The sequence below is a fragment of the Poecilia formosa genome, unplaced genomic scaffold, assembly GCF_000485575.1.
Source record: "Poecilia formosa unplaced genomic scaffold, Poecilia_formosa-5.1.2 Scaffold46, whole genome shotgun sequence".
Lineage (NCBI taxonomy): Eukaryota > Metazoa > Chordata > Actinopteri > Cyprinodontiformes > Poeciliidae > Poecilia > Poecilia formosa.
Window position 1 is genome coordinate 1,664,512 of NW_006799985.1, and position 22,528 is coordinate 1,687,039.

The window sequence follows — 22,528 nt, forward strand, 5'->3', positions numbered from 1 at the left end:
TTGAATCATTTCCCCACCAGGTTCATGAGTTTGAAGCCCTCAAGCAGCTTGCAGTTCTTGTTCTTAAGACGATGGGCCTCGTCGATGATCACGCAGCGCCACTCGATGGCATTGAGCTCGGGACAGCCGCCCAGGATCATCTCAAACGTGGTGATCACAGCTTGGAACTTGTAGGCACCCCGAATCACGCGACCCTGAAACGCATGGATGGAACTTGTGATGCTTCAATCAGACCGACATCAGAACTGGCCATTTTTCTCTTAATTTGTTGTGAATTGGCACTACATAAATAAACTGAAGTGAACTGAAGCCATTTATTTTCTCCTTTTCTTTTGTGAGGAAATCATCTCTAGCAGAAGAAGTACATTGGCACCTGCATGTTGAGTCTTACTGCTGTTTATTTGTTGTCTGTCTGGGGAGGCTTTGCATTGCCACGCCTCTCCATTTGTATCCATTGCCTTGACAACAGCCCTCCAGAGATCCTCTGTTATCCTTTAGCTTTCCCCTCCCCTCTTCCAACAACCAGCCAGCCGGCAGACGACTGGAGGAGCCACTCGTTCAGATATGCTTGAACAGCAATGACAGTGAGCTCCCCTTGGAGAGTGCTATGACATCACAGGCTGCCTTGGAGACAGCCGGGTGGCGGCTCCGTTCTCTTCTCCTCTCCCTTACCTTAATTCCTGTTACGCTTCGTCTGAACACTAAGAGCTCCTAACTGCCTGATGCAAAATATCACATGCCCTGTCAACCACAGACAGCCTCCGTCCAAGGCTCACTAACTACCTCATAGTCTACTTATTGCAGCACAAGCACCCCTCTCTGGTTCTTGTTAAATGCCATCTTGCTAATGCAAAGCTCATTAAAATGATCTCACCACCAACAGAGGAAAGGGTTTGCTTTCATGGAAAAAAAAATCTATTGTGCAATTTGACAGACTGAAGTGAAATCTACTCAGTATAGCACCCTTTTAATTCAGGGGTGTCCAAAGTGTGGCCTGAGGGCCATTTGCAGCCCTCTGAAGGATAATGGCTGGTCCAAATAGAGCAATTCTGAACTCCAAGCATAGGTGGTTGATGCAGATAGACATGTTTTCCACATATTTTACATTTACATAACATTTCTTAAAAATATATTAGGTACAAATAATAGATTACCATTAACGAGGTTTTTGCATTCATCTTAATTTTGGAGTAAAGCAGAACGACAAACATTTATCCACATTTTCCTAAAAGCAAATCTGATTTGCTTTTAGGAAAAGTAAATTTGATTTAAATGTTTTAAATCAAAACATTTAAAAATGATGGGTCTTTTTAAAGATTTGTACATTAATTTTCTACAAAAAAAATCTGACCATTTTGTTCATTTCAATAAGATTGAAATTGCTTAGTTTACGAATGAGCAGCTAAAATTAAAAAGTCACCTAAGGTTGGGTTTAAAATGATGTAAAAAAAAAAAAAGCAAATTTTTAGAGGCCTCAAGCGCTTTCAATTCAGTGTTTGCGCACATAAACCCGCCGTCCTGGGGCGTGAACTTTGACCTACGTTAGTCTCTTTTCTCCAGGAGAGTGCTAGATTGTCATTCATAAATCTGAACTAGATTTTTTTTTCTAATTCTGAAATTAATATGGCTTTAAAGCATGCCATGTTGTTATACAAAGTCTGCTTCTGATTGGTTGATTAGTCCCACATGATGACTCCTCCCTCAGAAGCAATGAACTTTGGAATCCAAGACAAAGATTTGTATAACCAGGTCAGAAAAGTCGTAACTTTTTAATGATCACTTTTATTATGTTTTTTTTTCTTTTTATTGTCATTTGTTTGCATCATGTAAAATCTTTGTTTTAGAGCAATCTTTGACAGACTGACGGCCTCCCAGTAAAATGAAAGTCAGTTCTTGCAACCAAGTAATAGATCATAAAACTCATTCTTTGCCCTTGTGAGATACTGATAAAATATTGATGCATTTTATATTATAATCAGTTTATGCAACAGCATTTTTCACATTCATTTTTCATATTAATTCCAGTCACAAAATGTCCCCCAAACAGTAGGGTCTAGATTATGATTGTTCTTTGTTTATCATTCATAATAATTTGCATTTCTTTGTTTCATTAATAATTAAATAGAAATGATCACAAATAAAACACCTGATTTTGTTAGGAGTTACTTGTGTTATAGGCCTTTCACAAGTTTTAGATGAAGAGTAATTATTTGATCGCTGTCAAATAATGTTTAAGCTTGAGAAGAATACAGACATCTTATTAGATCTGTAGCAAATATCCTTGAGATTGTTTTGATGTATTTATCAACAAAAAATATAACTAATGACTAGAGTAAAGCCACAGAAATACTAGCCTTTTTACCCTGCAAAACCGTTTCACTAATGTATGAAATCAAGTTTTTTTTTTAAATAAAAAAAAGACACAGATATAACCAAGGTCTTGCATTAGTGACAGAGAATGTGAAGTGTTTCTAGCTTTGTGCTAAATATGGTAATCACGTCCTGCCAAGCATTTTCAATGTGACTCGTTGTAGGCAGACCTGATATTCTGATTCATATAATTACATGGCTCACAGGATTTTGCGTTGCTGACAGTGCTGCTGTTTTCTAAAGAACACTGATTAATTTAATCGAAGTGAATCACTGCTTTCCACTTTAAAGTTCAGCAGAACAGTGCTGCTTTTTGTTCATCTGTCTTTAAAAGGTAGATTAGATGTGCCTCAATCTTGGAAAAAGGCTCCTGAATCTTTTAAGATATCTGGTGTTAGATAAGCGACATAAGCTGGATGTCCTGTAGTCTTCCTAAGTGTTTCTCATGGAGGTTTTTTGGGGGAAGCTGCGACTTCACACAAAAAATACACTGAATGGGGCACAAACTAATTTAGACTAAAATCTACATTTTAGACATGATATTGACCAGCCCTTACCTGTGCATCTCTGAAATACATCTCATACTGCTGCAGCATCTGCCTGCTGATCATGCTGCCGTGGTAAACGATGACATTAAGGTGAGTCCAGGTATGAAACTCTCGCTCCCAGTTTGCAATAGTAGAGAGGGGGGCGATGATGAGAAAGGGCCCTTTGATGCCGATACGATGGATCTCTTCCAGGAATGTGATTGACTGGATGGTCTTTCCCAGGCCCATCTCGTCAGCCAAGATGCAGTTGCGCCTGATGGATGTTGGGGGGGAAAAAAAAATGGTTAGTGGGGTAAACCGTGCAAATGTGGCTGGCTGCTTTAATGATGTGCGTAGGTTGGGCTGCAGGAGAGATTCCCACATCGCTATATCACAGAGAAAGTGTTGTGCATTCGTCATGAGACTGTGTACAAAGGGAAAAAAAAATATTCCCAAGACACAAAAAAAATAAACTACAAACAATGAGGGAGAAAACAACATCATCAGCAGTAATCACAGTATAAAAAAAAATAAAAAAGAAACATTCGAAATCCAGCATAATCTCTGCTGCAATCCATTTATTCAGCTGTCCAGTGGGTGGGGGTATAATGTCTTGATGCTAATTGCAACGTGCAGATATTCCCACTGGCCTCTTAAGCAGCCCTCGAGTTTTGATGAATCTCTCTGCGTAGGCATACGCTAACTCCTGCACGCTCACACATAACTAAACCAATTCCCAGGGTTAATGCAAGCGCCGACACTTCACTCCAGATGCATAGCATTGCTTTTGTGATCGTGGGTGAAGAAAAGCAACCGGTTGTGCATTTGTGTGCACCTCCAAGGCAAATCTGACTCTCTTCCTGACCCCAAGCAGTCTAAATAGGAATCCTGTATATGAGGGCCGTGAGGCATAAGCAGGAAAGCTCATTCATTATTCATGACCTGTAATCTCAAAACACCCAGATCTTTCTAGAAAAGTACAATCGCAAGCAGAATATATCCATTTAGTTAGGCATCTTTAATACATATGAACTGTGACATGTTATTTTATTTAAACACTTGTATAGAGTGTAGTGTCATAGAGCAATAGTTAACTATATCAGGGTTTCTGCAGGTTTCACCAAATCAAATTTAAGACCTTTAAATGAATTAATTTAAGTCAGGGGTGCCCAAAGTCGAGGGCCGGCACCCTGCATGTTTTAGTTCTCTCCCTGGTTTTACACACCTGCATCAAATGATGGCTCATTAGAAGGCCTAAGCAGAACACTGGCTTGGGAGGAGGTTGTTACTACCACTAGGGAAAGAACTAAAACATGCAGGATGCCGGCCCTCGAGGACTGACTTTGGACACCCCTGATTTAAGTCCTACATCTCCACAGGAAAGTATAAACTTCGTCCAGACAGCTGGCAATAAATGTACACTTCCCCATCCATGATAGACGCCAAACAGCTAGCAAGGATATGTTAGCAGTAAATTGCTGGTAGCCTCAACCACCTCAAGTTACAGAAGACAATGAAGATGCCGGCATGCGACTCAAACTTTTGCCTGATAGAAAAATCCCGTGAGAAAACAAAAATAAAATAAAATATACAAGATTTAATAGTCATGCTGAAATAAAAGTCAAGATCTGTGATTAAAGTATTTATGCCCAACTTACTTCCTTTTTAAATGAATTTCAGACATGTTAAGACCTTAGTTTTAGATACATAAGAAATACTTTGTAAGTGAATCCATGGGGATGACATCCGGGTCGTCGACACGGATTAAAACTGACCTGTTGTACCAGTTGAAAAGAAGCCAGTTGACCCCCTCCAGCTGGTAATCCCTGAGTGTGTTGCCATTCCTGTACTCCCTCGACTGCTCCCTCTTCTTCCAAAGGTTGGCTGGAGGCCGTTCCTAAGAGACAAAACGGATAACATTACATTTAGATTTTGGATCAAAACACAGGGTTTTCTAAAGCTATTTCAAACTGATAAAACATTTTCAAATGCACTCAAAACTTGTTTATCTTCTGGATTTTGTCAGGTTTTTTTTTTCAAGCAGGAAGAATAAGAGAAAAAAATTTTTTTTTACATGTTTAAAACATGATAATATCAGAACAGCTGTTTCTAAACACAGGTCAGAGAAGAAATCAGCAGGATGCTGGGAAGCATTGCTTCGTCGTACCACTCTGCGCGAGTCTGGCTTGACTGCCTGCAGCCGCTCAAACTCTTCAATCTTGCTCTGATCAACGTCGTCCTTCAGCTCCCATGTACTGTCCTCATAAGGCAGAGAACACCACTTCACCAGGTAGTACACCACTTCCTGCAGCAGACAGAGGACAATGAGCACTGGAAATGACTAGAGCAAAGCTAAGCTTTGCTTTTGTAGCATTTTCAAAGGCTGTGAGGCAGCCCATTAGGGTGGCCTTGGGCACTTCTATGATTCATAGATATCATTACAGGCTAGAAGATATCAAAAGGAAGAAAACCAACAAACGTAAGAAGGGATAAAACATTTTCAGCAACAAAAGCTAGGAGCAAACGCGCTGCTCTGATAAGTGCTTAACTGAGAAGATTTACTCTACCTCTCCCGTGTCTTTGTCCTCGCAGTACGACACTTCGAGCACTCTGTCAACTTCCACATAGTCTGGGTTGAAAGGTTCCTCATCCATCTGAGAGGAACAGAAGATATAAAAACAGAAAGAGCAGAAGCTAAGTAGAAGAACAAATCAAATTCCCACGCGCCATCTGGAAACAGAGAAACAACTCTCCTGTATCGGCTCAGTAAGTAAATAAATTCAAATCAATGCACACAGATGTGCCATCCCACACATATCAAACAGAAAGCTTTTTAATATCCACACACACCCCTCCAACACATGCGTACTGAAAACAATAGTCACAAATGACGTAATGATATAAAAAGAACAATCCTCTTATTAGAAATACTAGAATGAGGAAACATAAAGCGGTGTGCAAATAGATGGAAGAGGCTGTTTGCACACACATACACACGCAGCCTTACATCTGTGAAGAAGAGCGCCCTCTGTGCTTGTTTCATCTTGAAGCGTTTGATCTTCTGCTGAATCCTCTTGTCCTTTTCTAGATGCTGCTCAGTGGCCCATTCACAGTGGAGGTAGGAGCTGACAGACACACAGGGAGACGACCATGAAAATCCGCTGTTACACACTGCTCACATCACCGGAGGGCGATCGGATTTTCTCACTGGCCTTATGTTTCCGCTCATCTCAGTCATTTTTAAATGAGAAAAATAAACAGTGCCATTAACATGTTCATCATTTTTATTATTTGGCTGAAGGGAACAGAATCTCGCTCATGACAGCTCAGTGATTTCAAAGGCTGCTTCAGGCTTTTGGAAAAAAAAAAGAAAAACACATTTGAACTATGACAGCTGTCCTAAAGATGCTTATACATATAGTGGAGACAACTTTCCTTAGATTTTACCTTTTTTCTCTACTTCACTTTTCTTCAGGTCTCTTTAATATGTCAAAACAAATCCATTTCCATAGGTGGTGTCCAAAAAGTGTCAAAATATGAATAATAAGTGACGGCTGGTTGTTTTTAGAACGTCTGTTAATATTAAAACTACCAGATGTCAAAAAAAAGTCTAGAAAATGATAACTACAAAATTAACCTAAACCACAGTTTATTAAGTCTAAAGCAACACAATGTTGACATTTTTGGTCTCACCGAGTGTAAAAAATGTTTTAGAAAAAGCTAATTTCTTTTTCCATTAGCTCTATGACCCAAGCCCTCTTCTGATTGGATGATCAGCCCCTTGTTACATCCCCTTCAAAAGAAGCTCAGGCTCTCTGGTGAGCTGCTGAGCTCCACTCAGAAGAAAATTTAAACTCCATAAAGAAGCTTCTACCTGTTAGATAATTATTCATGCTTTTAAGATCTGGTTACCATAAATGTTTTCGTTCACAGGATTCAACTTTTTGTCCATCAACCTGGGATGTGTGTTTGGTGTAACTCGATAACTTCAATTTAAAGTGTTTCCTTTCGTATCCAACGAGATTTCACAACCAAAGTGAGAAACCAGCAACACATCAACAACTGAAACTAGCAGTCATGCCTGTTTCTGAGTTACCTTTTGGCCGAGAGAGGGAACTAGCAGAATAATGAGAAGTCCAGTTGGTTTCATGAGTGAAATGACCCGATTTCAGGCCAGAGAGAGGTACTCAACTTTTCCTTTAAACGGTGGTTCTGATGATGAAAGCTGACAGGCCCAAGTGGTTCAAGGACTCTGCCTTCCTTCTTTTTGTGCCATATTTTAGCTTAAATTATTGAGTGGAATCAAAACTAGGCCCAAGCTTTTGATTATTTTTATATCTTTAAGCAGTTTCTGTATTTTGAATGTTTCATTTCTTGTCATTAAACACAGAAGGCCGTTTTAGACAAGGAGGTGTCTGTGTGACCATTAATATCTGGAAATAAAAATATAACTTATACTATGCTGTCTTTTCCCCATACTTGGAAAGTATTTAATTCAATTAAATGAAATATTTTAACACAGAGTTATGTTTCAAAGCCTTGGAAGAATTTCTCATTTAAATTGAATGTTAAAACTTTAGGCAGGAAAACAGAGAAATTGAAGATATTAGTTTCTTCATGTTTTTATGTTCAATTTGCATTTTGCATAGACAAATAAAGATCAACAATAGAAAATTGAACTTACTAGTTTTTGTATTTTACAAAAAACTCTTCCACTTCTACCATTACACCTGGAGATACCTAGAATAGGTTTAAGATAACAAAAATGGCAGTAAGTACAACAGAAAAACAGAAATTACAAACAATTAAATTTTAATAATGACTGATGAGAATAAAGTGATGTATAATTAATTACCTCCTTCTTCATGATACGAGAAGACATGATTTTGTCAACAATAGCAGCATCCTCCTCTGTAGGATTCTCCTGAGAGACAGTAAAGACTTAGGTCTCATGTTTAATTAGTCTCCAGATCAGACAACTTAAAATGTTTAGGCAACAGAAACTCGGGTCAAATATTTCCCACAACATACAACAGAGAAATCTCATAAACAAGAGTTAGCAAAAACAGCCTCATTATGTCTCTCAATATGATTTGAATAAAATTAAATAAAACATTATAAAGAAAATAGCTTTTGTATTACAATGTGAAGTAAAACTAAGTTTTCTAGTTATATTTTTTTTTTGTGGAAAGCAGTCATGATTTCCAAAATACTGCAAATATATTTCCGTTCATGTGAGAAACTGAAACAAATTGGATTCCTTTTGAAGCCTACAAAAAAAAAATCAAGCAGGATTTATGAGAAAGAAAATCAGCCAGCTCTGCTTAATCTATCAAAATATTGATTGTTTTTCTTTGAAAAGGAAATTGTTTCAATAAGACTTGTGCAATCTGGGAAAAATGTTTTGCATCTAGCTCTGCTGGCTCACAATATTAACTGTAATAATGTTGCCCTCGCAAAAAATGTATAGGTAGCTATATTTCTGCTATATTTATATAGTAATAACTGTATTCTCACATGATTTGCATAAGCACCACACTGTTCATTTCTGTACAACACCCACATCTATTTTAGTTGCAAGGCTACCGAATCACTGAAGAGGCTCAAAGTAATTGTAATTAAGCGTTTTTTTTTCTTTCAGGTATAATTAGTGGGAAGCATTTGTGGAGCATTTACAGTCATCATGATATCATGGAGCAGCAGGAGTTCTCCCCTTTCCCTGCCTGCAGCGGAGCAGGTGCTATATTTCAAAGCTGCAACGTTTTTTACAAGCTGATTTCATGAAACAACCTTCCTCAGATCTGAAAACTTGTCAAATAATGCATCCAGGTGGTGATGGTATTCGGTCAACACTTTTCTCCCCTTGGTCTTCTGTATGTTATTATGGACAGAGTGAATGTATAGCAGAGGTATCTGTGTCACTTCCTCCTGACAGAGGTTTTTGTCTTTTACCCATACCAAAACAGTTTCACCCAGGTCTGTTAGGACCCGGCTTAGACAGAAAAATAAGCAATAAAACTGTCCTGTGCAAAATTTGTTTAACTTTTTTTCTGTCCAATTTAAGACAAAAACAATAAAAACAGGGAGCCTCACCCTTAATAATAAGTTTAATTAGAGCTAAAATAGGAAAAGCTCATAGTCTCAGCCTCCCACCATTGGCTTAGTCACCTACATATCGAATGTGGGTCAGTGCACTGCAATCGCTATTTTCAGCTCCTTCTGTAAGCTTTGTTTGCTACTTTCTGAGTCGCAATATTGTCAGGTGCTGATAATAAATGTTGCATGAAAAGATGTGTGCAACTCCGATTTGTAGAGTCAGTCGGCTCTGTAAAGAAAATTCACGAACATAACATGTGTTCCACTTTTAATATTTGGGGATGCTGAGCTGAAAGCAATTTATATTAATAAATGAGTCCAATTTGCTGCGCTGGAAGCTTAGTAAAACCCTCTTGGGTATATTTTTTTGGATATTTAAAAGTGTTGATAGTTCAACCAATGCTTAGTAATGATAACAGAAACTTTACTTTGATGCTTAATCTTATCTAACTTGCCAGGCTCATAAAAGCAGATAAACTTACAACAAACAGCTGAACAGCAGGGTCCTTGGATGCAGCAGTGTTGCTTTTCTTGGTTTTCACAATAACTTTGACATCCTCATCTGACAATCTGGCCTCCAGCTCTTCAGCGTACTTCTTTCTCTTCACCTGACGGTTCGACCGCCTCTTCTAGAGAATCACAATAAAGAAGAGGCAGATTAACATACAGAAAAATAAATTGATACAAATATAACAGGTTCATTTGTTGAAAAAAATAATGCTTTCATACAGGGGCCCTGTGGTTCCATACGCAAGGCTGCTTAGTAAGGTCTGAAATGGCTTTATTTATTTATAAGTTTTTTTTTTTTCACAATAGTAATTAATTTAATCAATTTTATCTGAATGCCACCTTGTCATTCAGACAAAAGACCATGTGCTGATTTTTCATTAACCCCTCAGTAAAACAAAATGATCCTCCAAAACTTTTCCTCCCTTTGTCTACCAGACGACTCAAATTAGATCAGGGGAAATTTTGATTTTGTACCTACTGTTCACAACCTTTTACTTTATACATTTCTTTTCTCTACAGACCCCATGTTTGTGTGTGGATAAGGTCCAGATGAACTGCCCTTTTAGGACTTTAAAACTGGAATTAGAATTTGAAATAATTTAGTCTTAATTTGCTGAGAATATAACAGAACAGAAATGCTCAGTGGCAACAATGTCTTAAATAACTTGGGTTAGTTTTGGAGACAAACAAATCTTGATTATGACACAAGTAACAAAAATATGTCCCACTGATTTATTCATGATCCTTTGAAAATCTGTGTTGAAAAAACTAAGTTGAAAAATCAGGAGAAAGATTAATGTAGGGAAAAAAACCAGGAGAGCTTTGAAGTCCAGCTTTTGTCTCTGCCTTCCTGTCAAGTTTTTATAATTATCTTATGCGTGGGCTGCTGCATCCTGCATCAATACAGCCCCTCCTAAAGATAATATGTAGTTAATTAGGAATAAAATGCCACTGAGCCAAAGTTAATTAGGTGTGCATTATAAAATCCCTGAGGAGACAGACCCTTAAATCTGCAAACTAAAGATGACCAGAGGCAGAGAGTCAAACCTGCCACTTTCCAACGCAACAAGCACGAAGCCCTGAGGAAAGCAGGTTTCCATCGTAGCTGTCGGACATGCTACCTCGACTTCTGTCACTAGATCATCTTAAATGACTCATCAACAGATACTTTTAATTAAGGCCAGGGGCGCCATCCAACGGGGGTAATTATATCAGAGGATAAAGTCTGGAGAGGTCTCAGAAAACGGGGAGAGGGGTGATAAAGCAACGAGTGTGCGACAGATCATCCTCATGTCAGTTACACGTCAGCAAATTCAACATGAGTTGTTTAAATAGCCAAAACATCTGAGCAAATATTTCAGTTTGAATAATAGCCCCATATAAAATTGAGAATAACTCAAAAAAAGAGACACTTATGAGGAGGGGGTTTCTGATGCTGTATGGTAGACAGTATAGCCGGACTGTCAGTTTTCTCCATCATCAACAAACAGAGGAATGTGTACTTGAAATAGCCACCCACTATCTGACCTCTGCATGAACCACATTCAATCCTTGCAAGCTCAAACTAAAGCTGTGAGCCTTCCCCGTTGCCCCACAGCAGCATGAGCAGCCGTCAGGGCGACGACACCACTTCCCTCAATCAGTGTTGTCAGAACAGTAACAGAAGAAGAGCCGAGCGTCGTCTTTGTGCTCCGAGAGCCAAGGTGCGACACCACAGGCAGCAACGCCTAAACCACATCAGAACCAGATTAAAGCTCCCTCAGACGCAACTAAGTTCCCACTTGACATCAAAGTGTTAGGAGGAAAATGGCAAAGGTTTCAATGTCAATGTCACACTGAAGGTTTTGATTAGAAATGATCACTGTTCTGTGTTTTCTGAAGAAGAAGAAAAAAAGAAACTTACAGAATCGTCATCCTTAGAAGAGTGACGAGGCGGGGGATCATCATCAGACTCCTCCTCTGATGACTCTGGCTTTCGCTTTTTCCTTTTTCCGATCTTGATGACAATTTTCCTAAAAGAGAAAAAGAAAAAAAAAAACACACCATGAGTGATGAAAACTGCTCTGAAGATCATAATTCTTAAAAATTTCACTGTAAAGAAAACTCTCTGAGGCCTAACATTTGGTACCGCTTAGCTCCCAAACTGAAGTTTAAGCAGCTGTTTGGGAAAGTGAAACCATGTTGAGGTGTTTAACAAATGCCAGCAACATTAAGGACAAATTAATATCATCAACCCAATGAACTGGAGAATTCAATAAGGGAAGATCAAAACCTGCAAATACTAGAGATGTCCCAATCAATTTGACACAAATCAAAATCAGCAACTTCCATCGTTTTTGGTCTATAGCCACATAAACCAACAATATGTATTCTTTTGAATTTAATACTTTTTGGAAATCATAAAAATTATAGATATACATTTTAATGCATGAGTTATGCATTAAATCTTATTATGCATTAAATAATCTTGCATTAAATTAATAATATTGCAATTCCTTTTATTTTCTGTTGTAAAAACTACAATCACTATCAAATAAACTTTTGGTCAGAAAAAGGCTGATTCAGTTACAGAGGCACATTTTTACCAAACAGCTCACAGGAGGCATGAAAGCATAAAGTCGAGTTTTGAACCTAAATGCCTAATTTTTATTCCCACTGTTCAGTATTTTTACTAGACTGGGTTCCCAAGCCAAGGTTTATGAAATGGCTCATCACAGTGAAAACGTTCTGCCAAGGAGGAAGTGGCATTTCTTAGAGAAACATTAATTTTGCAATAAACTTTACTTTCATATGCCTGAACTACTTGCTTAGTGAGTTATCTGGGTTACAAGGCTATTTGTGACAAATTAAGTAAAGGATGAGATGCTCAAAAAGAGTTATTTTCCTGAAGATAGGCATGTTGCTCTGAGCAGATTGGCGCCATCATTTAATGAAGTGAGGTAAAACTGCGTTACACCAGATTTATCACAACAACAGTTAATATGTTATGTGAATTTCATAGGCGATATTAAAACAAAACCACAAGAGCCTGTGGAGAACGCTCACAGGCATTAGCATGCTTATAATGCGAGCTGTTGGTGTTTCTGGAGCTTTGCATAAACCTCCTTTGCATTTTCCACACTATTTGTTATCTTATACAATTTTATACAAGGACAGATTGATGCCTAATAAGCAATTGGACTTCAAAGATGGGAAGAGCAGCATAGTGAATAAGGAACACGCTAGACTTTCTGCAAGTCATTCAAGTGCCTATTCTCTTTTCCATTCCCAACCATATTATTGGGTGATCTTTATGAATATATTTTCTCACACATGCAAACACATCCTATTGAGTGCTTCTCTATTTCTTGCCAGCAAGACAGAGGCACCAAATCTCAGGCTTGGTATATTAACACACACAAAAAAAAACAAAAACCCATAAAAACACTGCTGTCGTAATATTAAACAGTGCTTTTTCTCCCATCACACTTTGCATTTGTATGCCAAACCCAACTAGGATAAGGCAATACAGTGTTGAACACAACTGAGCATTTTAAAGCTGCCAGATGAAAATTAGAAATACAACATTTATGCTGGTTTATTCTGCATGCAAATACAAAAATCCTGCTTTAAAGCGAGCTCTGCATCAGTAAACAGATGCAACCTGCCCTAAGTAATGTCAATTCATAAGAAAAAAGACGGATCAGCATCACATTCTAACAAGACACAGGTCTGAGATTTTCTTACAGAGAAGTCAGTGTCAAAAAAAACTCATTATTGGGATGTACAACTTAAATGTTTATCATTTTAGACCACAAGCAGTGAAAAATAAGATCTCTTTATATGAAATAAAAGATTGTTTCAATGTCTGGTGTTGCCAGAAAAAGGTAAAAATATCTTTACGGTTTATTATTGTGGGTCGCTGACATTCAGACCTACTGGGTTATCAGAAGAATAACAATACCACTTGTTGGCCACATAACAAAAACACTTAAATGTTTTGTGTGTATTAAGAGCATACTTTCAATAAACTATTTATCTATGGTTATTAATACAATGTAGTTGTGTTATTTTCTCTACAGCACCACATTGTGTTTAATTTTAAACTTCTCATGAGTGTAATCACAAGTGTAAACAGTCACTAAGCTCATTTCCTCCAATGCATCACTACTAAAAAGAGGGAAGCCTGAAAGCTTTAGAACGCCATCCCAACTGTGAAGTACAGAGGCGGCTGCATCATGCTCTGGGATCGCTTTGCTATGGGAGGGACTGGGGTATTTATGACCTGAAGAGAGGAAAAAAATGGCAAAACTGAAGCAACCATAAGCTCAAGAGAACCAGGAAGTTGATGGTTGGGGAAAAATGGCCCCTCCAACTGGACAATGAACCCAGTTCTGTATCAGCTATAATCCCGCCTGTTATTGTGAAAAATTATTGAAAGTCTAACAATTCTTATTATTTTGGTAATCTTATCTCAACAAAAACAGACGATATTTACATTCTCGTGTCAGTGAGAAAAAAGCATGTGTCCATAAGTGGTTTCAACTGTTTAATCACGGGAGTGCTCATGCAGACTGCACGAGGAGGCAAGTGAACATCTACAAGAGATTGTTTATATAAGACATCTTGACACAGTATATATGAACAAAGAACCCCATATTGGTCAATACTCCCTCCTTTTGATAAGCTGCCAGACTCGGTTCTTCAGACAGTGAGGGTATTCACTAGACAGAGTCAGCCGGCCAAAGAATTTGTAAGAAAGAAAAAGTAAACAACCCAGCAAATAAAGCAAATCCATCTCCTCATTTCCACTTTGTTCATTAATCCCCAAATATAGCACTTAAATGAAAACTGAGATTCCCACGCAGTGTCAAATTAAGAGTTGATTTGCCCCTTTTCCTCCCTTCCCCGTCTCATAATTCTTCAGATGACAAATGAAACACAGAAAAATCTAAAAAAAACAGCTTTAATCTATTCAAATGCAATGTGAATGAATATTCCCCCTTTCCAGCACTGCAAAGTGGTGTTAATTGTTTTTCTATTTGGATATGAGATGGAGACAGCTTCCTAGCATGTGTGAATGGTGTTAAACTTTTTTTAATTACATTGTGGGAAGAGCAGGAACACAAATAAATATGCTTGAAAAACCATGTAAATATTGCTCTATTTGATCGTTAAACACACTGGTTTTTTTCAAATTGGTTGCTAATCCGGTTATCAAATCGCTGTCCAAGCAACAGCATTGTGTTGTTGCCAATTGGAAATAAACTTCAATTGGGGGATAATTGGTTAACTTGATAGGCCATTTTCATTACATACAGGTAATGAAAATATCACATTCATGTTGTTTTAATTTTGACTTTCCCCTATTTATCGGTCACTTATTGTTTGAACCATAGAAATGTGGCATGTATATGTATCCAATTCTTTCTAATATGATACTCCTAAATAAAATCAAGTACAATCAATTGCCTTTAGACGTCCTTGTATTATAAATAGGCTCTAATTTAATCTGCATAATTATAGCTGTTCAGGCTTCAGAGGTTTGCCAACAATCAGCAACATGTGGACAAAGTAGCATCAGACAGTGATAAAGTTCACAAATACTTAAAGCAGGGCTAGGTTTTACAACAATCACAACTGTGGGACAAAATGGTGGCAGCATCATACTGTGGGGATGCTTTTCTTCAGCAGGTACAACGAAGCTAGCCAGAGACTGTAAACCAAAGCATATTTGTTTGTTAGAATGGCCTAGTCAAACTTTACACCAACAGAGGACCTGGGAAAACAATAGAAAAGTGCCATGTACAGATGCAATTCATCCAATCTGGTTGAGCCTGAGCTAAGAATGGCCAATTCAATTTCAACCTCTGGACAGCCAGCTGAATGTCTGCCACAATTTTCTTAAATAACAAAAACTATGTATCTGTTTCTTTCCACTTTACCGCTATTCACCACTCTGTCTTGGTCGATCAGGAAAAAAATCCATTAAAAAACATTACGGTTTGTGGAGATTTCCTCTCAAGCACATCTGTGAAGTTAGAAAACAATAGAAATCCCCAGCAGATTCATGCAGCTGCCCTTTAACGAAGAACCGCCACCTCTGAAGGCATCCCTGCTCCTGTTGTGTGATATTCCATTTCACGAATCCCGGCGATGGTCTCAGATTACCGTTTCTTAGCAACATTCCCTTAGGATTGTATCTGGTGTTGTGCACAGTAATATTCATTTCAACATCAGTTCCTGGCAAAGAAGCACTGCATGCTCCCTAACAACTTCAGGTATGTGTTTGACATATCCACTGCAAAGCAAGAATAAGCTAACGCAGCTTTCTCATGGGATCTGCCAGCACGCAGCACAACCAAGACATAATTCGGGTTTGAGGCACGATGATGAATTTTCTTAAGCAAAATAAAAATCAGAGTCAGATACCCAACACACAGATGGAAATCTTGATCATAATTAGTAGCTACCTTGGTTTAAAAAAAGGCCCTAAGCCTATTAAAAAGTATAGATTTAGCATACATCCTGTGTGTGTACATCCCACTCATAAATGCAAACAGAATTGCACAAAACCTAAACCACATCTTAGCAGCGGGTATAGTCTGTTACACCCTGCTGTGGAAGATAAATCGGACCACCCAGAGACTTAATAACATTGGTTCAAATGTACAAGCTCTTTTTGACTCAGCAGGCTCCCAGCTAGCCTCAGAGTTTTCATAAAAAGAAAGAAAACAGATTTTCAAACAGAAACAGGACGGTGGAAGCAGCTACATTTACTCCTAAGAATCCTGGTTAAGAGACTCTGATGTTAAAAATTACACTTTTATTTTGTTCATGAAGAGTTTATACAGTAATTCAATGGTAAAAAGTTGAATTATTTCAGTCATTTCTTCAAAAACTCTAACTCAAATTGCATAAATTAATGACACAGTCATATTTCAAGCTTTTATCTTAGTCACTTTTGATTCTCAGCAAATGAAACTACAATGTTATGGTTCTCAGAAAGTTAGAATATCACAATGGGAAAATGATTTTTGTTCTTTTTACAGAACTGTTTTCATATGTCCCACATAATCACGGAAAACCTGCTTTCTTGATAGAGCAAAACACAGACTGCTTTCGCTGAGGAAAAGCTACAAAACGAAAACTGGAGAATGACTTTTCACTTAGTCCAGTTTTCTATGCTTATTAGCATTAAGTTGAGTGAAAGGAAAACAATGTGCTAAACAATGTAGCTGGACTTTAACTATAGCTATCACTAACACTTAAAGCCAAGAGACTACATCAAAAGTGTCCTGCCAAGGCCAAGTGAAGAAACAGGCCCATTCTGTTCCTCAGATAAAAGTACAACTACCAATTAATTTTGAAATCAAGGGCCCAGTCAGTGATCATCTTGGGATCTGTGTCATCTACTGGTGTTTGTTCACCGAGTTTTGAACTCCAAAGTTATCACAATCTGCCAGATTGTTCTTTTTAAGCTTAATATTTTCCTCTGCTGAGTTTCATGGAGATGTTGATTTCATTTTCCAGCAGGAGCCGACTCCTGAACACTCTGCCAAAAGTACCATTACCTCCTCTATTGGTCTCATGTTATATTCAATTTTTTTTTGTTCAAATCTCAATGTTTTAAATAGCAACAAACCATAATTAATCAACATAACAAAAAAAACGTAAAATATATCACTATGTGTAACTTGTCTATAGAGCTTTACTTTTTGGACAGACTTACTGAAATAAATTAACTTTAAATGATACTCTACTGTAATTTAGGACAAGTTTCCTCTAGTTTTACCTCTGCACACTGCTCTTACTTTTTCTAAATTAAATTAAATTTCTCCATTTGGCTCTCCCTCAGGAATTTCCACCATCTTGCATTTCTAATTAGACTACAGCTGCCGCTGATCTGACATTGCTGAGTGATCCCTGATGATCTGCAACCACAAGCTTTTCCCTCAGAGTAATGGGCTGGTTGCCGTTCAAGGCTTTTTTGGCACCGGTTCTCCCATTGTGCCAAATAACCCCCCACCCCTTGTCCCCACAGTGTTGTCCTGGCCTACTTGGCGTGCAGCCACAGGAAGTGTGCGTTTCAGGTTTGATTTTTAATGGAATCAACACCGGTTCTGGCTTTAAAAGCTCAGACTACGATGGCGCTCCAGCACGCCACAGAGACTGCCTGCATTGCATTTTTGTTGATCTACTGCTGAAAATCTTGCTAGATAGGACCAACTCATCCTCAAAACTGCCATTAGGTGTGCTCTGAAAGCGTTTGCTTATTCTAGGCATCCTGAGGGGCTTACTGACACAGCCGTGCTCGTTCTTGTTGGGGAAATCCCCCCCTTCTTATGAATGGAAGGCTATAATCTCAGCACCACACAGCTAAGAGGAAGCGGTAGTAACGACATCAATATGGCCCCTCCAAAAGACAAATACTGTATCAGCACAGTGCACATGGCCACACAAGAACTCAGCTTTTTTTCAGCAAATGCATAAAAAAAAAAAATAGGCAGTTCTCCTGGTCTCACTTCCTCACACACACACACACACACACAAAACCAAGAGCCACAAACATGTTCAAATAAACCACACACCAGTACACGTGAACACATGTGCACCCTGCAGGGGATTAACTAGGGAAAAAACAATTAAAAAACAGCTTTAGCCTTTCGTAATAAAAAAAAAAATTGAGGGGAGAAGAGATTAAACACCTAGGACGCAAGCTCTGAAATATGAACAGCCATACTCTGCCGCATATACACTAGACTTAAACCTCCATTTTCTATCATGTAATTGATCTCACAAGCTCCATTTTGTTTGATATTTTCCTGCTACCCTGCTGCTTTGTAATGTAAGCATATCAGGAACATGCCTGCTCACAGGAAACAAACTGGGTGCACTGCTTTGAGCAAGCTGGAAGAACTAAATTTATATTATGGAGGGGAAAAAAGAAAACCTGAAGAGGATAGGGGGGAGGGAGAAACAAAAAGGAGATGAGCGGCACGGTGCTTTCATCGGATGATTATGAGGGTACTTTTCAGCAGGTAGGCTGCCTGGGAAAGCTAATTTCAGCCCGCAGAGACTGGTGATCGGTCGAGCCTGACCCATAAAAGAAAAAAAAAAAAGATTCCCAAGGATAGATTATGATGCTTCATATTTTTAGCTCATAAACTTTACCACAATAAAATACACAAATTACATGTATAATTTAGTAGTATTTTTGTAATACTTGTCAGTTTGTTCTTTTAGGAAAAACAAACCGACAATAATATTCGACATTATTTATGCTCTGGTTTCAGTTGTTAAAAACAGGAATTGTAAGTTGTAATATCACATGTCCAAATAACTAAGATAGTTTATAGCTATACAATCTAAACAATCTCACCTTCCAGTGAAAACAATCTTTGTGAAAAGCACTTATGTGACATGAAAGACCAATTAAACTTAGCCAGAACTGGAGAAGTGAGTGAGATACAGTTTAGCTCCAATTTCAAACTGCTGCCAAAGCTCAACGCAAGTCAGATCTGGAAAGTACTTCACACCTGATATAATTTGCTATATGACAGCGACTGCATAGATAACTGGCTTTTAATGCACGACACAGAAATTACACCTACACACATGCATTACATCTTGAAGGGTTTGTTAAAATGTTTTGAATTGTGGTTCTCTGAAGGCGTTCTCAACATTTTTGATAGGTGTTTCTGAGCCCAGTGTCTTTAGTCTTCTGAAGCTGAAGAGTAAAGCTAGGTGCTACTCAATGTGGGGCAATCAGGCGACTACCAGATCAAAAGAACTTAATAGTTACAATAAAACCTTCACAATGGGGTTACTTTTACATCAGTCCGTTCTTGTCTGTTTATTTAGACTAAAGACAGTGTTGATCTGTTAGCAATAATAGTCAATCTGAATGGTTTATTGCACAACTAGACATGCAGAGTTACCAGCAGTGAGGCTATCAAACAAACAAATAATGATGTTTGGCACCAAGGAAAACAGCAATTCAAATGAAGAGTGTTTTATTGCTTTTTACTAAAAAACAATGAAATTAGAGGTTAACCAGAATCAGGAAATTTCAGCCTCATTGGTGACTATTTAGAAACTCAAAAATCCAATTGTTTTTTTGCTAATCAGTGAAAGAACGAAACACAAACATCAAGTTGTGGTGGCTCTTCGGTTTGGAAGCTTTTGCTGAATGAAGACAATGCTACGTTGCTCTTTTTGGTTTGAGTAAGATGCTTAAAAAAAGAAAGCAGAAGCAAAGACATGCAATTTAAAAGTTAAAAGCATTTTGTTTGAAACATCCTTAGACACATCTTCAGCTCATGGAGGCAGGGAGAGGGCAAGAGAGACCAAGACTTTCAGTATGACACAGTAAAACTGAATGAAAATTGTTGTTTTATCTGAGATTTTAGCATCCGCCATTAAAAAGCTGAATGTAAAAATGTATGCAGCCTTCTGAGAAACTCGGAACTAAGATAAGCTCTATGTTTCTTACATAATCACTCAGAATGATCTTAGTAATGCTAGTAAGGATAACTGTGTTAATCACATAGATGATAATAACGACGTCATATTTTCTGTTTAAAAGTGAGTAAATTCTGATTTACTGATTTTTGCCGGATCACCGACACTGTTCAGAGAAAGATCTTGTGAGATACATAGCAAGATTTGCATTAATGCCAAAAAAACCCCCACAAATCTGCATCAGAGTTTGAGTATTTAGGTTTCTCCAAAAGTATTCTGATGCAGTTTCTTCCTTGTGACTTCCTGGTAAAATATTTGGACTGATTAGGACTCTCAATAAGTCAGCATCTCTTATTAAAGCTGAAAGCAACATCACAGTAAAGTAACGTGCCGCTTGATGTGTCAAGAACCTCCATATTAGTGGACTTTAACAATGCCCAAATACATTTACATTGTCAGAGTATAAATATAAAAATGACTTATATTCATCATTTTAACATAGTTATAACAGTTTGTTGGTACATTCTTCTAATCTGCTTCTTTTATTTACTTTAGTTATCAGTCAGGCAGATTTTCCATGATGATACACATTATTTTTTCTCCTTTCTGAAGCCTTGGTGGAGCAAACAAGCTAAACAATCAGAAGACACTTGCGGGAAATTAAAAAATAAATTCCAGTGGAAACAAAGCAAACTGTATGGTGGTCTCAGAGAAAAAGACAGTTGAGCACACAGACAATTAGGGTAATAGTCTTATCTCAGGCTCCATTCCCTGCTTAAACAACTGTCAGATGATGCAATGGAAGTCTGAGCACACAGTGAACACAACACACACACACCTCAGGTTTTCCGGTTCCTGTCTAGCACATTCCCTCAGACAGAGGTTAAAGTGATAAACTCTAGAAGTAGGTTAGTACCTCTGCTCCTAGGAAAAATATTTTATGGGGAGATCCTACTGGTAAATGGTTATGAACCAGATTTTACACTGAATAAATTGTTCACCATGTCTTGCTTTGGCTTCAAATATGCATTAAAACCCTCTTCCGGATTAGGTATTGACATGCAGAATGGTAGTGATTCACACACATACAAATGCCTTTTGCATCAGAAAACTATGACAAACATAAATGGTAGGGAACAAAAGTACAACCTTGCTTCATCAACACTCAATGTCCAAGTGAGAAAATGACCCATACAGATGATGCAGGCCCAGCTGCAAAGAGGCAAAGTACAAAAGAGATTTTGAAACATTGTACCATCCCCATGGCTATGAAGTAATTATATCTAATGCATTGTGTATACAGAGAACAGACATTAGAGTTTATAACGCAATGCAAAGGCCAACTTTAAAAATTTATTGCAGCAGATGCTATGCTAACACCGTTGCAACAAAAGATACACCCAAGGGGTGTTGTGTTACGGTTGGAATGTTCTGCTGGGCAAGAAATTTTCCTCCTGTCATTCTAAAGTCTCCAGGTAGTCACACACCCCTTTTAACAAATATACTTTAGTTAAAGTCATCGAGTCGAAACTTCACTGTTTTCTTATGACTTAATCCTAAAAGCCAGTGTTGAAATTTGAATCATGAAAAGAATAATTATGTGGTATTAAGACAAATGTGGTGGTGTTTGCATTGATGTTTCAATGTTTGCTTTGCAGCGTCATAAAACTGTGATTGTTCTTGTTTTTACCTTTCATGGTAGGAACATGTAGCCCACCTGAATGAAACTGAATCTTTCTTGCTGCAAATTAAGAAATGTTTGCTTCTAACTTCAGACATTTTTTTCGTGTTTCATATTAAATATTTTTTTAAAGTTAAACTTGTGTTCTTCATAGAGAACTTAAAACTAATTAACATCTTTCCTCTAATATAAGCCATGAAGTATCCTTTTTCTGATTACTAGAAAAGCAAAAGATCTACAAGGATGAAATCTTCCAGGCTATGAATCTTCACACCTCACATGAAGCAGTCACGCACTCCCACAAGCCTCTAGTAATACACAGACGGTTAAACGTCACTGTCATGTTAAAAAAAACAAAACAACAAAAAACACAAAAGAAGGCAGTAAGAAAATCAACAAATCATGTGCCAAAGAAATGTCAGAAACGTCTCTCCTAGTTGGATGCTCAGCTAATACAGGGACAGTCCATGAATATTCCAGCAAGAACTGGTTTGAAACACTCATGTAGAGTCTGAAATTTTACTAAATTCAAAACCAATCTTTTAAAACTATTTTTAAGGCATGTACAAGTGTGTGAAGAGCTTAAATCACATATTGCATCTCGTGTTTATATTAAATACCCCAAACTGAAAGTCTGTTTCCTGTGCAGTGACTCTAAGCTCTCTTCTACAAAATAATTACCTAAAATAAGTTTTAAAGTTACCAAGTGCAGGATTTTAATAAAGATTGTTGACCTGGGTATAATCTTACTAACATGCATGTATTAATTGAACACATATTGGAACGCCTAAAGAGGCTGCAAAAAATTAGGGAAATGCGAATATGTGATCATGTTGGTGGTTGTTACCATAACGATGTGACGAGTGGAAGTAAACAAATACTTAAACTGTGTTTGTTTTTT

General features: G+C 37.9%; 1 protein-coding gene across 8 annotated transcripts in view; it reads right to left on the reverse strand.

Moving 5' to 3' along the window:
* chd9 (chromodomain helicase DNA binding protein 9) overlaps nucleotides 1–22,528 on the reverse strand; it is an 85,838-nt gene that overhangs the window by 26,326 nt on the left and 36,984 nt on the right. For 7 of the 8 annotated variants that reach the window (XM_007552183.2, XM_007552181.2, XM_007552179.2 and 4 more), the window contains 10 exons: nucleotides 11,407–11,515; nucleotides 9,476–9,622; nucleotides 7,753–7,821; nucleotides 7,582–7,637; nucleotides 5,905–6,022; nucleotides 5,465–5,551; nucleotides 5,065–5,202; nucleotides 4,673–4,794; nucleotides 2,928–3,171; nucleotides 18–194 (listed from right to left, as the gene is read on the reverse strand). In XM_007552183.2, the coding sequence (XP_007552245.1) occupies nucleotides 18–194; nucleotides 2,928–3,171; nucleotides 4,673–4,794; nucleotides 5,065–5,202; nucleotides 5,465–5,551; nucleotides 5,905–6,022; nucleotides 7,582–7,637; nucleotides 7,753–7,821; nucleotides 9,476–9,622; nucleotides 11,407–11,515 (1,267 nt within the window). The remainder of the gene's footprint in view (nucleotides 1–17; nucleotides 195–2,927; nucleotides 3,172–4,672; nucleotides 4,795–5,064; nucleotides 5,203–5,464; nucleotides 5,552–5,904; nucleotides 6,023–7,581; nucleotides 7,638–7,752; nucleotides 7,822–9,475; nucleotides 9,623–11,406; nucleotides 11,516–22,528) is intronic. The other variant, XM_007552180.2, reaches the window with a different exon arrangement.